Source organism: Pristis pectinata, chromosome 14, assembly GCF_009764475.1.
Source record: "Pristis pectinata isolate sPriPec2 chromosome 14, sPriPec2.1.pri, whole genome shotgun sequence".
NCBI classification, from domain to species: Eukaryota; Metazoa; Chordata; class Chondrichthyes; order Rhinopristiformes; family Pristidae; genus Pristis; species Pristis pectinata.
In genome coordinates this window covers 2,923,888-2,938,663 of record NC_067418.1, presented here as the reverse complement: position 1 = coordinate 2,938,663, position 14,776 = coordinate 2,923,888, and the positions used below count along the sequence as shown (strand labels likewise).

The window sequence follows — 14,776 nt, the reverse complement described above, 5'->3', positions numbered from 1 at the left end:
AATTCTGAGGGGGCAGTTTAATCTTTCAGAGGGCACATCCAGGACTTCCTTGGTACTTCGCTAGTTTTCATTAGTGATGTCTTTGCAAAATCCTCCAAATTCCTTGTAAGGATAAGTGAACCAGCATCAGTGTCTTCTCCCAGAAATGCACTTACTTACCTCCACTGGACAGGCCACATCACTCACCCAACACCAATTTCAAAAACAGGCACTCTACTCCAATCTCTGTCATAGGAAGAGATCACCAAGTGGATAGAAAACAAAGATCAAAGACGAGCGCTCAAAACTATGCAGCATCCCCACTGACTTCCGGAATCTCTGGCTGTGATCACTCAAGAAGGGACATTCAGGGCGGTGTTAGGAACCTCAGGACCATGCATTGATAGCACACATCAGCCCTGCATCAGCAGTGGATGGAGTGCACCAGCTCACAAACTACCCGTCCACTCGAACCTCGGAACCCACAGGACCAGTGTTGGAACCAAGACATCCTCGATGCTGAGAGACAGCCCAACTTCACTGGCATGTCACTCCAGGTTTATTTGTCTCCGTGGTGGACCTTCTGTGAGGGAGTGTCACCAACTGAGCCGTAAACGATAGAATTATAGCAGTTGCCCCCTTTGTTTCATCTCTCAATTCACACATACACCGACACACACACACACACACACAAACATACACACGCAAACACACACACACACACAAACATACACACACAAACACATACACGGACACGTGCACACACACATAAATGCATACACGAACATGCACAAGCACACACACTCAAACACATACCCACACCAACTGCCCAGGAAGTGCATTACTTAGTTGTCTATTACTGTGTTGTACACATCTCTGTCAAACCCAGTAGTCAATCCCCATCCCTAATCACCCCAAGATGGTGATGATGAGCTGCTATTTGGTGAAGGTCTCCTCTGGTGCTGTTGGGGAGGGAGTTCCACGATTTAGACCCAGCCACGATGAAGGACCGGCGATATATTCCCAAGTCAGAATGGTGTACGACGTGGAGGGGCACCTGCTGGTGGTGATGTCCCGTGTGCCCTCTTACCCTTGTCCTGGGTAGTAGAAATCATGTGTTTGGGAGCTTCTGTTAAAGAAGCTTTGATCAACTGCTGAACCCACCTTAGACAGGCTTGTACCTTAAACAGTAACCTCACTGACAAAACATTGCTGTGCTGAAAGATTAACTCTGCTGTCTTGCTAATCTGACCTGAGTGTTTCCAACACTTCTATTTTATTTCAGTTCATGACATTTTGTTTCTGTGTTAGAGTGACCCCCTAAAATCATAAATTCTCCACCAGTTCAATGATGCACATTGGGGAAGGTAAAACCTCCCACCTTGTCCAGTCTGGGGTTCATATCCGTGACTGTAGTCCCACACAGCGTAGAGGTCTCTTGACAGCCCTGGATGACCTTGGCAAATTGGTTTATTATTGTCACATGTACTGAGGTACAGTGAAAAACTTGTCTTGCTTACTGTTCATACAGACCAATTCATCACACAGTGCATTGAGGGAGTACAAGATAAAACAATAACAGAACGCAGAATAAAGTGTCACAGCTACAGAGAAAGTGTAGTGCAGGTAGACAATAAGGCGCAAGGCCATAATGAGTTAGATTGTGAGGTCAAGAGTCCATCTTATCGTACTAGGGGACCACTCAATAGTCTTATACCAGCAGGATAGAAGCTGTCCTTGAGCCTGAATGGTACGTGCTTTCAGACTTTTGTATCTTCTGCCCGATGGGAGGGGGGAGAAGCAAGAATGTCCGGGGTGGTTGGGGTTTTTGATTATGCTGGCTGCTTTACTGAGACAGCGAGAAGTGTAGACAGAGTCCATGGAGGGGAGGCTAGTTTCCTTGATGTGCTGAGCTGTGTCCACAACCCCATGCAGTTTCTTGCGGTCACAGGCAGAGTAGTTGCTGTACCAAACCGTGATGCTTTCTACGGTGCATTGATAAAAACTGGTGAAGGTCAAAGGGGACATGCCTTCTCCACATGGCCAGCAATGTCTCAAAGTCAAAGTCCACTATCTCCATCCCAGGATACCCAGAGATAGACCTTACAACATCACCCAAACCCTGGTTGTAAGTACATGAAAAGAAGTTTCTGTCTTTTAAATAACCTTGAAATCAGCTTGTTACACATTCTGTGGGTAGGATTTATGGTATCTAATGAATTAGTGATATGTAGTTTAATTAATTCTTTAATTGGAAAAGATTAATATGTCAAAACACATCACTGGGACGTGATCTGCACAGTTTATTTTGAGAATAAATTATGTGGGGAACTTAAATTTAAAGCTTGGGTTGCCACACAGAAATATTTAGAGGTGGTTACGGTTGTCTCAACATCCCTTCATCATTGTGTTGAATCAAGGATTGTTTGCAAAACACCATGCCTTCCCATATTATGTCTAATTCTCAGACAGCAGAAGTCACTCTGCAGTGCTTTTTATCGGAGTGGGGCGGTTAGTGTAATGTGCACCCGCTGCCACTCACCCATATTGAGAGCAGATGAACACTGCTTTAGTATCGTAATGCACCACAAGGTTCTTGCCGTGGTTTAGTCTGCACTTCCAAAACCCCACCACACACACGTCTGCACGCCCACACTCAATGGACACGGAGATAAGAAAGTACAAAGGACCGTCATGCTGAATTGGACAGGTTGAAACTCAAAGAGTTTTTATTTCAATGGAAGTTGACAATGTTAAAGTACCAAACATGTCCTACCCTGTGTGAGCACTCTCGCTGACTCTACACTTCCTCCTCTTAACCCTTGGCCCAGATATTTTTATTAAAGGAAGGCTTGAAAGGAGTCCATTGTTTTTCTTTGTTCAAAGTACTTTTATAAACAGAACAGAAAGATCTCAACTGAAATTTCTCTTGTGTTTTATATGGTATCGTGTATTTGTCATTGAACTGTCACCACTTCTCGAAATTAATCAACAGATCTGAACACCTCCAGATTGGATGCAGACATTTCCACCTCCAGTTACAGATTTATCAAAAGGCAAAAAGTACTGCAAATATGGAAATCTGAAATAAAAACAGAAAACACTGGAAATGTTCAGGCATCATCTGTGGAGAGAGAAATAGCTAACACTTAGGGACAATAAAATGGGTTAGTGTACAATTAATGTAAAAATGGTGTTTGATGGTCAGTGTGGACAGGCTGAAGGGCCTATTTTTGTGTGTTCTCTCTTTTTCTTAGAGTTGTAGAGTAATACAGTACAGAAACAGGCCCTTCAGCCCAACTCAACCATGCCAACCAAGGTGCCCACCTAAACTAATCCCATTTGACCTCTTTCCCTTTGTTCAGTCTCCAGGACAGCTTCTATCCCGCTGTTATCAGACTACTGAACAATTCCCTAGTACGATAAGGTGGACTCTTGACCTCACAATCTACCTTGTTATGACTTTGCACCTTATTGTCTGCCTGCACTGCACTTTCTCTGTAACTATAGCACTTTATTCTGCATTCTGTTATTGTTTTCCCTTGTACTACCTCAATGCACTGTTGTAATGAAATGATCTGCATGGATGGCATGCAAAACAAAGTTTATCACTGTACCTCAGTACGTGTGACAATAGTAAACCAATTTACCAATTCTCTCCGCCTCCCTCTCCCCCTCTCCCTCCCTCCCTTTTTACTCTAGCCGAGGTGGATTCCCAAAGTACCTGTTATAGACGGCAAACTCTTCAGCCAAGTTGTGGAAGGGATGAAAGATCAAGGGCTTGAAACTATAATTCCGTTTCTCTCTCCACAGATGCTGCCTGACTTGTTTCCAGCATTTTCTGTTTTTATTTCAGTTACAATATATGGTGACATATTCATGCGTGTTTTAATGCATACACTCTAACATAAATGTTCCTGTACTAATAAATGAGTATCTTATATCTTTTCTCTGCAGTGGTGACCATGTAGAATGTTATAAAGTTGTACAGCATGGAAACGGGCCCTTCGGCCCACTACATCCATGCTGACTTTTTTGCCCATCTACACGAAGCCCATTTGCCGACATTAGGACTGTATCTTTTTATGCTTTGTCTATCTAAGTACGTGATTTCACCGTCTCCTCTGCCAGTGGATATCTTCCAGATATCAAACACTCTCTGCATGAGAAACTTTCCCCTCAACTCCCCTTTAAAACTCCTTCCTCTCACCTTAAACCTATGCCCTTTTGTTTTCGATACCTCAACCATGAAAAAAAGATTTTGCCTGTCTACCCTATCCATGCCTCTCACAATCTTATACATCTCCATCGGGTCCCACCTCAGCCCCCAATACTTCAGGGAAAGCAAAGCCCAGCCTATCCAATCTCTCCCCATAAATCCTCCAATCCAGGCAGCACCCTGGTTGAATCTCCTCTGCACTCTCTCCATCGCAAGATACCGGGTGTCCTCTGCTTAATCTTCCAATGAGCCCAGCAGTAAGATAATGACCAAACTGTTCCTCATGAGGTTAGGTAATGGATAAATATTGGCTCAATATGGTGGGGAGGGTTCAGCTACTCTTCTTCAAAACACGTCGTCTGATGTTTTATGTTCACCTGAGAGTCTTGGTTTGACTGTTAATCTGAAAGATGATGCTTTTGACTGTACAACAGTCATTTGGTACCCCTACGTTCCACTGGAGTGGGATATGAAGCTACAGCCTCCTGACACGAAGACAAGAGAGTCCTGTCGACTAAGTCACAGGTGATATTTGTGTAATATCTATTCTTCTGTGACAAATCGACAGGCAGATGCTCCATTCAGTCATCCACTGTGCAGGAGGTGACAAACATTGAGAGGAAAAGTGCATCTAACCCGAAGGGAGATGATGGGAAGAGATCTTCAAGGTCAAGTGCATCAACAGGAAGAGGTAGAACATTTCTCTAAATATTAACTTGATTAGACCTGAGTTAGAATTTTTTGTTCTGATGTTTAGAACATAGAACAGCACAGGAACAGGCTCTTCAGGCCATGTCTGTACCGAACATGATGCTGAATTAAACTAATCTGCCTGCACATGATCCATATCCCTGCATTTCCCTGCATATTCATGTGTCTGTATAAAAGCCTCTTAAATGCCTATCGTATCTGCCTCCACCACCACCCCTGGCAGCCCGTTCCAGGCACCCACCACTTTCCGTGTAAAAACAAACTTTTCCGGCACAGCGCATTTAAACTTTCCCCCTCTCAACGTTTAAAACTATAATAATCATCAAAGGCAAGTGGGAGGGTATGTAAACTTGTTTAATCACAAACAGTGAAGGCCAAGCAGCACACTCTGAAAAGAAAGACTCAAAACAAAAAGCGAAAATGTCGCAAAACTAATTGGCAAAAGATTTTTTTAATGCAGCGAGTTGTTATGATCTGGAATACATTACTGACAAGACGTTGAGAGCAGATTCAACAGCTACTTCCATCTATTTAGCACGTTTAATATACTAAAGCATTTCACAGTATCAATTATAAAACAAAATTTGACAGCAGGTCACATCTTGGATAGAAGATACAGCACCAAAACAGGTGTTCAGCTCAACGAGTCAATCCTGCTGGATGTGATCTACTCAAACCTTTCACATTCTCCTTATCTCACCCAGCACATTATCATAACCCTCTATTCACTTACCCCTCAGTTCAACCTGATCCTTTTAAACATATCTGTACTATTCAACTCCACAATTTTCAAGATGATGAAAGACAATAAAATGAAGCAGAGAAAGGAGGGATATGTCATTGTTGTACAACACGGAAACAGACCCTTCAGCCCAACTCGTCCATGCCAACCAAGTTGCCTACTTGAGCTAGTCCCATTTCCCCACGTTTAGCCCATAACCTTCTAACCCTTTCCTATCCATTTACCTGTCCAAATGTCTTTGAAACATTGTTATTGTGCGGAACAAGTTTTTTTATACAGAGAGTGGTGGGTGCCTGGAATGCGCTGCCAGGAGTGGGGTGGAGGCAGATACGATAGAGGCATTTAAGAGGCTCTTAGACAGGCACATGAATGTGCAGACAATGGAGGGATGTGGACATTGTCTGGGCAGAAGGGATTAGTTTAGTTAGGCGTTTAATTAGTTCAACACAACATCATAAGCCGAAGGGTCTGTTCCTGTGCTGTACTGTACTATGTACCTGCCTCTACCACTTCCTCTGGCAGCTCATTCCATATACCCACCACCCTCTGACAAATGCCAAATGGATAGTGCAAGTAAGAATCAGACTGAATACGGAAGGCTCAGAGGGAGAAGTGGAACAGGTACTAGGAGCAAAGGAAGAATTTGAGAACGCATTGGTAGCTAGCATTAAAGAGAACACGGGAATCCCGCATAGGCATGTGTGGCCGTTGATGGGGCCAATGAGAGACCAAAGTGAAGACCGGTTCATGGAAGCAGGGGCATAGATGCGGGACCAGTTGAGTACTTTGCAGCTGTCTTCACCAAGTTCATCTTTTGCTGCTGCTTTATACCGTCTCAGTTCTGATATCATCCCTGTACATCTCTGCACCCTTCAAGTGCTTCTATATCCTTTTCATAACATGGTGACCAGTATAGTGCACAGTGGTCCAGGTGTGGTTGAACTTAGGTTCAATATAGGTTTAGCATAACTTTCCTACTTTTCACTTCATCCCTCTAAGAATTAGTGCTTTGTTTGCCTTGTTATGACCTTGCCAACCTGTGGTACAACTCTTAGTGACAGGTATATTTGTAGACTGAATTTTTGTTGCACAGCCCCACCACCTAGCCTCATATAAAGTGGCCTCCCTAATTCTCCCCGAATATACTGTCTCACATTTCTCTATCATTTGCCCCACAACTACTTGGCCTTTCTACTATGTTATTAATGCCCTTTGTCACTTGTTGTCAATGGTGCTGAGGTCGAGGGGGTCGAGAACTTCAAGTTCCTGGGAGTGAACATCACCAACAGCCTGCCCTGGTCAAATCATGTAGAAGCCACGGCCAAGAAAGCTCACCAGCGCCTCTACTTCCTCAGGAGGCTAAAGAAATTTGGCATGTCCCCTTTGACTCTCACCAACTTTTACTGATGCACCATAGAAAGCATCCTATCTGGATGTATCGTGGCTTGGTACGGCAACTGCTCTGTCCAGGACCGCAAGAAACTGCAGAGAGTTGTGGACACAGTCCAGCTCATCACAGACACCAGCCTCCCCTCCTTGGACTCTGTCTTTACCTCTCGCTGTTTTGGTGTAGCAGCCAACATAATCAAAGACCCCACCCACCCGGGACATTCTCTCTTCTCTCCTCTTCCATCGGGTAGAAGATACAGGTGCCTGAGGGCACGTACCACCAGACTTAAGGACAGCTTCTACCCCACTGTGATAAGACTATTGAACGGTTCCTTTATACAATGAGATGGACTCTGACCTCACAATCTACCTTGTTGTGACCTTGCACCTTATTGCACTGCACTTTCTCTGTAGCTGTGACACTTTACTCTGTACTGTTACTGTTTTTACCTGTACTACCTCAATGCACTCTGTATTAACTCAATGCAACTGCACTGTGTAATGAATTGACCTGTACAATCGGTTTGTAAGGCAAGCTTTTCGCTGTACCTTGGTACAAGTGACAATAATAAACCAATACCAATACCAAATCGGGTATCATTTGCAAATTTAGAAATGGTAGAGGTTTTGGAAGGTGCTGTCTGAGGAGTGTTGGTGAGTTGCTGCAGTTGGGCCGAAGGGCCTGTTTCTGTGCTGTCTGACTCTATGACCACATGTATGAGAAGGGAAGGCACTGGGGGCCGCGTGGAGAGAGCAGCAGAGTCTGCACCAGCCCAGTCCAAGATTAGCAGATGTTGTGCCCAAAACATGGGCTTGTAACCAAAGTTCCCCTCCCCAGCCAACAAACCTCCCTGCCCCACCCAACAGAACTAATTTATGTATTCTGAACTCAGAGGTTAGATCAATACAGGTAGAATCTTAGTTTAAAAGGCTACAGACTAAATACAGGTAAATGTGACCTGTGTAGATAAGAACAATAGTTGGCATGGATGGACGGTACAGCTCTGTGACTCCATGAGTATTTAGCATAGCAGAATATAGTATTAATGGTAGGACTCTTGGCAGTGTGGAGGATCAGAGGGATCTTGGGGTCTGAGTCCATAGGATGCTCAAAGCAGCTGCACAGGTTAAGAAGGCATATGGTGTATTGTCCTTCATCAATCGGGGAATTGAATTTAGGAGCCGAGAGGTAATGTTGCAGCTATATAGGTCCCTGGTCAGACCCCACTTGGAGTATTGTGCTCAGTTCTGTTCGCCTCACTACAGGAAGGATGTGGAAGCCATATAAAAGATGCAGAGGAGATTTACAAGGATGCTGCCTGGATTGGGGAGCATGCCTTATGAAAACAGGTTGAGGAAACTCGGCCTTTTCTCCTTGGAGCGACGGAGGATGAGGGGTGACCTGATAGAGGTGTATAAGATGATGAGAGGCATTGATCGTGTGGACAGTCAGAGGCTTTTTCCCAGGGCTGAAATGGTTGCCATAAGAGGACAAAGGTTTAAGGTGCTGGGGAGTAGCTATGGAGGAGATGTCAGGGGTAAGTTTTTTACTCAGAGTGGTGAGTGTGTGGAATGGGCTGCCGGCAACGGTGGTGGAGGCGGATACGATAGGGTCTTTTAAGAAACTGTTGGATAGGTACATGGAGCTGAGAAAAATAGAGGGCTATGGGTAAGCCTAGTAACTTCTTAGGTAGGGACATATTCGGCACAGCTTTGTGGGCCGAAGGGCCTGTATTGTGCTGTAGGTTTTCTATGTTTCTAAAGTAGACATTTCGGTCCATTGAATCTCTTGGAAACAGGTACCCATCCTCAAAATCCCATTTACCTGCATTAGATCCCGGTTCTTCTGTGCCTTGCCTATCAGAGCGTGTCTAAATGTCTCTTAAATGTAGTGATTGCGTCTGATTCCACCTCCTCTGGCAGCACGTTCCAGATATCAACCACTCCCTCTGTAAACAAAACTTGCCCCCAGATCTCCTTCCTCTCCGCTTAAACTCAGCCCTCTTGCTTTTGATAACCGTAAAATGGGAAAAAGATTTTGACTGGTTCACCTTGTTATACCTGCTACCTCCCCTTAAGCTTTCAGTCTTGATGAAGGGTCTCAATCCAAAATGTTGACTGTCCATTTCCCCTTACAGGTGCTCCCTGACCTGCTGAATTCCCATAAAGGCACAGGAGTAGAATTAGGCCATTCGGCCCATCGAGTTTACTCCACCATTCAATCACGGCTGATTTTTTTCAACCCCATTCTCCCTGTAACCTTTAACCCCCTTACCAGTCAAGAACCTATCAATCTCTGCCTTAAATACACCCAGTGACTTGGCCTCCGCAGCCCTTGGTGGCAACTGATTCCACAGATTCACCACCCTCTGGCTGAAGAAATTCCTCCTCATCTCAGTTCTAAAGGGACGTTTCTTTATTCTGGGGCTGTGCCCTCGAATCCTAGACTCTCCTACTGATAGAAATATCCTCTCCACGTCCACTCTGTCCGGGTCTCCAGCATCTTGTGTGTTGCAAAAGATTTTGACTATCTATCCTATTTATCATCTCATAATCTTAGACACCTCTATCAGGTCCGCCCTCAGCCTCCTCCACGCCAGGGAATACAAGCCCAGCTTGTCCAATCTCTCCCCATAACAAAAGTTCTCCAATCCAGGCAACTGCCTGGTGAATTCCCTCTGCACTCTCTACAGCACAACCATATCCCTGCTATATTTTTCCTCTTTCAGAATTCAAGGTCTAAAACCGTTCTGCTTTTCCCTTAATTAAATATTAGAATGTGAAATATTCCAACATTTGAAGAAGGCAGCTCACCATTACCTTCCTAAGGGCAGTTAGAGATAGGTAATAAATATTGCCCATGACCCATGAATGAGTAAAGTAACTGGTGCCCATTCGGTTTGAAAGCAAGCTGAACTGCCTCTGGGTCAGAGTCACAATAATCATGTCAGTGTCAAACTCTACCTCTGAAATATTAGCAGCAGTTACCAGACAAATCATTTAAATTTTAAATTTAAATTTTATTTACAGCAATGGTAACAGGCCCTTCCGACCCAACGAGTCCACGCCGCCCATTTTAAACCCAAATTAACCTACCCATACGTCTTTGCAATGTGGGAGGAAACCGGAGCACCCGGAGGAATCCCGCGCAGACACGGGAGAACGTACAAACTCCTTACAGACAGCAATGGGAATTGAACCCCGATCGCTGGCGCTGTAATAACGTCGCACTAACCGCTACGCTACCGTGCTGTAATGATGACAAAGAAACAAGTTCATTTTATGGAATTAAACCCCAGAAAATAAATCACCCAGCAAATCCTCCATTTAGATTACAGTCAGCACAATGAACATTGCAGGCTGGAATTCAGTGCTTCTACAGGAATTATGCTTGGTATGCCTTCATCTGAACTTTCCTGTCGTGACATAGTTCACTGGTGACATCAAACAAAATGATTATTAAATTACGTAGGATTAAAAGTAATTAATACTCTGCCTGTCTCTCTTTGTTCATGAGTATTTACTGATGTTATTATTTACTGATTTATCCAGGGCTTATCCACGTTCAGCACAATTATTTTGTTTTGTTGGTATACAGGTATTACTGGCATTTATTGATCATTACCAGAAACCACTTGGAAAGCATTCAAAAATGTGAGCATCCAATAAACCTCCCCATTATCCCCTCTCATCAGGAGAACTACCCCAGTTTTTCAGCCTCTCCATAGAACTGGCGTCTTGTCCCTGGGACAATTTGGTAAATCTCTGCACTTTCTCCAAGACCTGGCCATCCTTCCCAAACTGTGGTACCCAGAATCAGTCACAATTTTTCTTTATTTATTCTTCTTTCAAGATCTGGGAATCACCTTTTATTGCCACATTTATTACCCATGATTAATCGCCCTTGAACTACTTGCTTGCTCGCTCACTTCTGTGTGCATTTGAGAGTCCACCACGTAGAACATAGAACAATACAGCACAGGAACAGGCCCTTCGGCCCACCATGTCTGTGCCGACCATGATGCCAATATAACTAATCCTATCTGCCTGCACGTGATCCATATCCCTTGTTCCCTCTCTGGTGATGCCTCTTAACTGTTACTGTTGTATTTGCTTCTACCACTGCCCCTGGCAACATGTTCCAGGCATCTACTGTGTGAAAAACTTGCCTTGCAAATCTCCTTTAAACTTCCTCCTCTCACGTTAAACATGAGCCCTCTATGTTTCTAGTGAAGCTTGGGTGGAGGGCTCAGGGGAGGTGAGATGGTGGGGCCAAAGATTGACAAACAGGACTGCCCTGGTAGGCCCATTGTTTCCATCTGCTCTGCACTTCTCACTGCCTCGGTAAAGCAGCCAACATAATCAAAGACCCCACCCGCCCTGGACATTCTCTCTTCTCCCCCTCTCAGTAGATTCTCTCATCTCAGTAGATGAGATGAGATATCTTTATTAGTCACATGTACATCGAAACACATCATTGCGTAGAGTGTTCTGGGGGCAGCTCGCAAGTGTCGCCACGCTTCCAGCGCCAACATAGCACGCCCACAACTTCCTAACCCGTACGTCTTTGGAATGTTGGAGGAAACCGGAGCACCCGGAGGAAACCCACGCAGACACTGGGAGAACGTACAAACTCCTTACAGACAGTGGCCGGAATTGAACCCGGGTCGCTGGCGCTGTCATAACGTTACGCTAACCGCTACACTACTGTGCCTGTCCCTACAAAAGCCTGAAAGCACATACCACCAGACTCAAGGACAGCTTCTATCCCACTGTTATAAGACTATTAAACGGTCCCTAGTACGATAAGATGGACTCTTGACCTCACAATCCACCTCATTATGACCTTGCACCTTATTGTCTGCCTGCACTGCACTTTCTCTGTAACTGTAACACTTTATTCTGCATTCTGTCATTGCTCTACCTTGTACTACCTCAATGCACTGTGTAATGAATTGATCTGTACGATCGGTATGCAAGACAAGTTTTTCACTGCACCTCAGTACAGGTGACAATAATAAACCAATTTACCTACTGAACATCTCCTCATACCTTATCTCTATCTTGTCCCGCCCTTGTACAACACTCCCACTGGTTTCCCCCTCTCCCCCCACTGTTCCCAGCTGCCCTCCCTACCTCCCCTCCCCTTTCCTCTCCCATCAGATTCCATCCGCAGCCCTTTGTCACCTCCACCTCTCACCTCCCAGCCTCTGTTGCTATCTCCACTCTCCCCTCCTCCCACATCCCACAGACATGCAGGTTAGTAGGTTAGCGAGCCACTGTGAATTGCCCCTGGTGTGTTGGTGAGTGGTAGCATCTGGGGGCAGTTGATGGGAATGTGAGGAGAGTAAATTTACAGAGAAAGCTGGAGGGGATTGGGATTACTCTGTAAAATGGTGTAGACAATGAGTCAAAATGGTCTCTTTCTATGTCATAAGGAAATATGGTAAACATCCTTATTTGGAATTGGAATTTGTTTATTATTGTCACATACCAAGGTACAGTGAAAAACTTGTCTTGCGTATCGGTCATACAGATCATTTCATCACACCAGTGCATTGAGGTAGTACAAGGGAAAACAACAACAGAATGCAGAATAAAGTGTTACAGTTACAGAGAAAGTGCAGTGCAGGCAGACAATAAGGTGCAAGGTCATAATGAGGTAGATTGTGAGGTCAAGAGTCCATCTTATTGTACTTCTGTTCCTCTATTTATGTATTCAGAGTTACTATGCCATTAAAGAAGCTTTGGGACTGGAACTTGGCTCACTTCAAATATCAAGCCCTCCGTCAGGTGTGCAGTCAGATGCACACTACGGGCCCCAGTTGGTCCCAGCATTAAACTGTCCTGTATGCCTTTTTTTGGAGTACCTTTTCAACTTTTCCTGCCACCTTCAAGGTTTTGTGTGTGTAAATCCATTGCTCTGTGTGGTCTACTCAAATTATACCATTTAGTTTTATATAGAATGTCCTCAATCTTCCAAGGACAGCAATAATCCAAGAGAAGAAGGGATAGAAGGATTTGCTAAAAGGGAGGAGGCTGGTACAATGGGTAAACATGGATTAGTTGGGCCAAATGGCCTGATTCTGAGGAGTAAATTCAGTATAATTTTTACTCTGAGTGCCAAATGTGTTTGTTTTTTTTCCTGGATCAGGGCGACAAGAGACATTGAAGAACACACTCACCAAGATGCTAAAGATAGCTCGATGTTACCTGCAGGACTTGGGCCAATTGCCGGAAGACCCCGCGGTGAGCCAGTCGCGGGACAGATCACCAGGTGCCCGTGGTCACTCAAAGCGCAGACCGTCTGCCCTCTGCAACAAAGGGGAGCTGTGGAAGGTGAACCGGGGGCGAGGCAGGACTGAGAGAACCCCTCTGTGACCATGTCAGCCTTGCCATCGGAAAGGCCAATTGTTTCGTCATCTAGTTTAGTAAAGAAAACTTCTTGAAATGACCAATTTTGAATCATCTATTAGGTGTCCTTTCTTACTATTTGTTTGTAAGCTTCCCTACCTTTCTCTTTTAAATGTATTTTTTCAAATGGCAGCAACAGTCCCCTTGCTTCATGACTGGCTTGCTGGTATTTCGTGAAATGCACTGTCAGGATTTATAAAAAGGAAAGGTTTTAAATTCCTTTCAATGGACTCTTGTCCTCTTTCCTTTTACCCAGGAGCATGATGTCTCATCAGTGCAGATCACAGCTTCTCAATCTCCAGAAAAGCAAAGAAAGGGAAAAGGAATATCTCAGCAGAACCAAGAAGCTGGAGTGGAAGCTACTGTATTTTGTAAGGTGTCATTGGCAAGGCATAACCGAAAAACACGATGATGCTGGAGGAACTCAGCAGGCCAGGCAGCATCCGTGGAGAAAAGCAGGCGGTCAACTTTTCGGGTCAGGACCCTTCTTCAGGACTGAAGATAGGAAAAGGGGAAGCCCGATATATAGGAGGGAAAAGCAGAGCAGTGATGGGTGGACAGAAGAGGGGAGGCGGGGTGGGCACAGGATGGGGATAGGTAGATGCAGGTAAGAGATAGTGATGGGCAGGTGTGGGGGAGGAGGGGAGAGCAGATCAGGAAGGGATGGCTCAAAGGTAAGGAGAGAGAGGGAAAAAGAGGCTAGGAATGGGAAGGAGAGAAAAGCACGGTGGGGAGGGTTTATGGGGAAGGGAGTGGAGATTACTTAAAGTAGGAGAACTCAATGTTTATAACTCTCTTTGCCCTTGTGAAGACAGATAGAAGTGCAGACCTCTTGGTGAGGCTAGTTGGGTAGTGAGTTCCAGGAGCATGAAGCAACGATGATGAAAGGATCAAATCAGATTTGAGCTGATTTGCGGTGTCTTCACACTTCCATCGATGGGGATGAGGTAGAAGAGCATCTAGCACATTCTCCCAGAACACCACACATATCTCCATCAAGAGAATCATGGATTTCCTGGAGCAAATAGATAGACGCCACCAGACACAAGAGACAGCAGATGCTGGACTGCTCTCCAAGACATCTGAGGTGTCCTCCTTTTTTGGAAAACATGGCTTCTTCCCCAACTGTGGTTGATGGAGCCCTCACCCACATCTCTTCCATTTCTTGCACTTCTGCTCTCACCCTGCCTCCCCCAGACAGAACAGGGACAGAGCTTCCTTGGTCCTCACCTTTCACCCCACTGGCCCCTGCATCCAGCACGTCATTCTTCAAGAGATACCACTGGGCGTAGGGCACAAAATCTCTGCAGGGCGCAGAGGTT

General features: G+C 45.0%; 1 protein-coding gene across 1 annotated transcript in view; it reads left to right on the top strand.

Moving 5' to 3' along the window:
- si:ch211-266k8.4 (USP6 N-terminal-like protein) overlaps positions 1 to 13,474 on the top strand; it is a 137,256-nt gene extending 123,782 nt beyond the window's left edge. Inside the window, exons 11-12 of the mRNA XM_052029000.1 lie at positions 4,767 to 4,889; positions 13,195 to 13,474. Coding sequence (XP_051884960.1) covers positions 4,767 to 4,889; positions 13,195 to 13,421 — 350 coding nt within the window. The 3' untranslated portion in view covers positions 13,422 to 13,474. The remainder of the gene's footprint in view (positions 1 to 4,766; positions 4,890 to 13,194) is intronic.
- Positions 13,475 to 14,776: the final 1,302 nt, after the last annotated feature.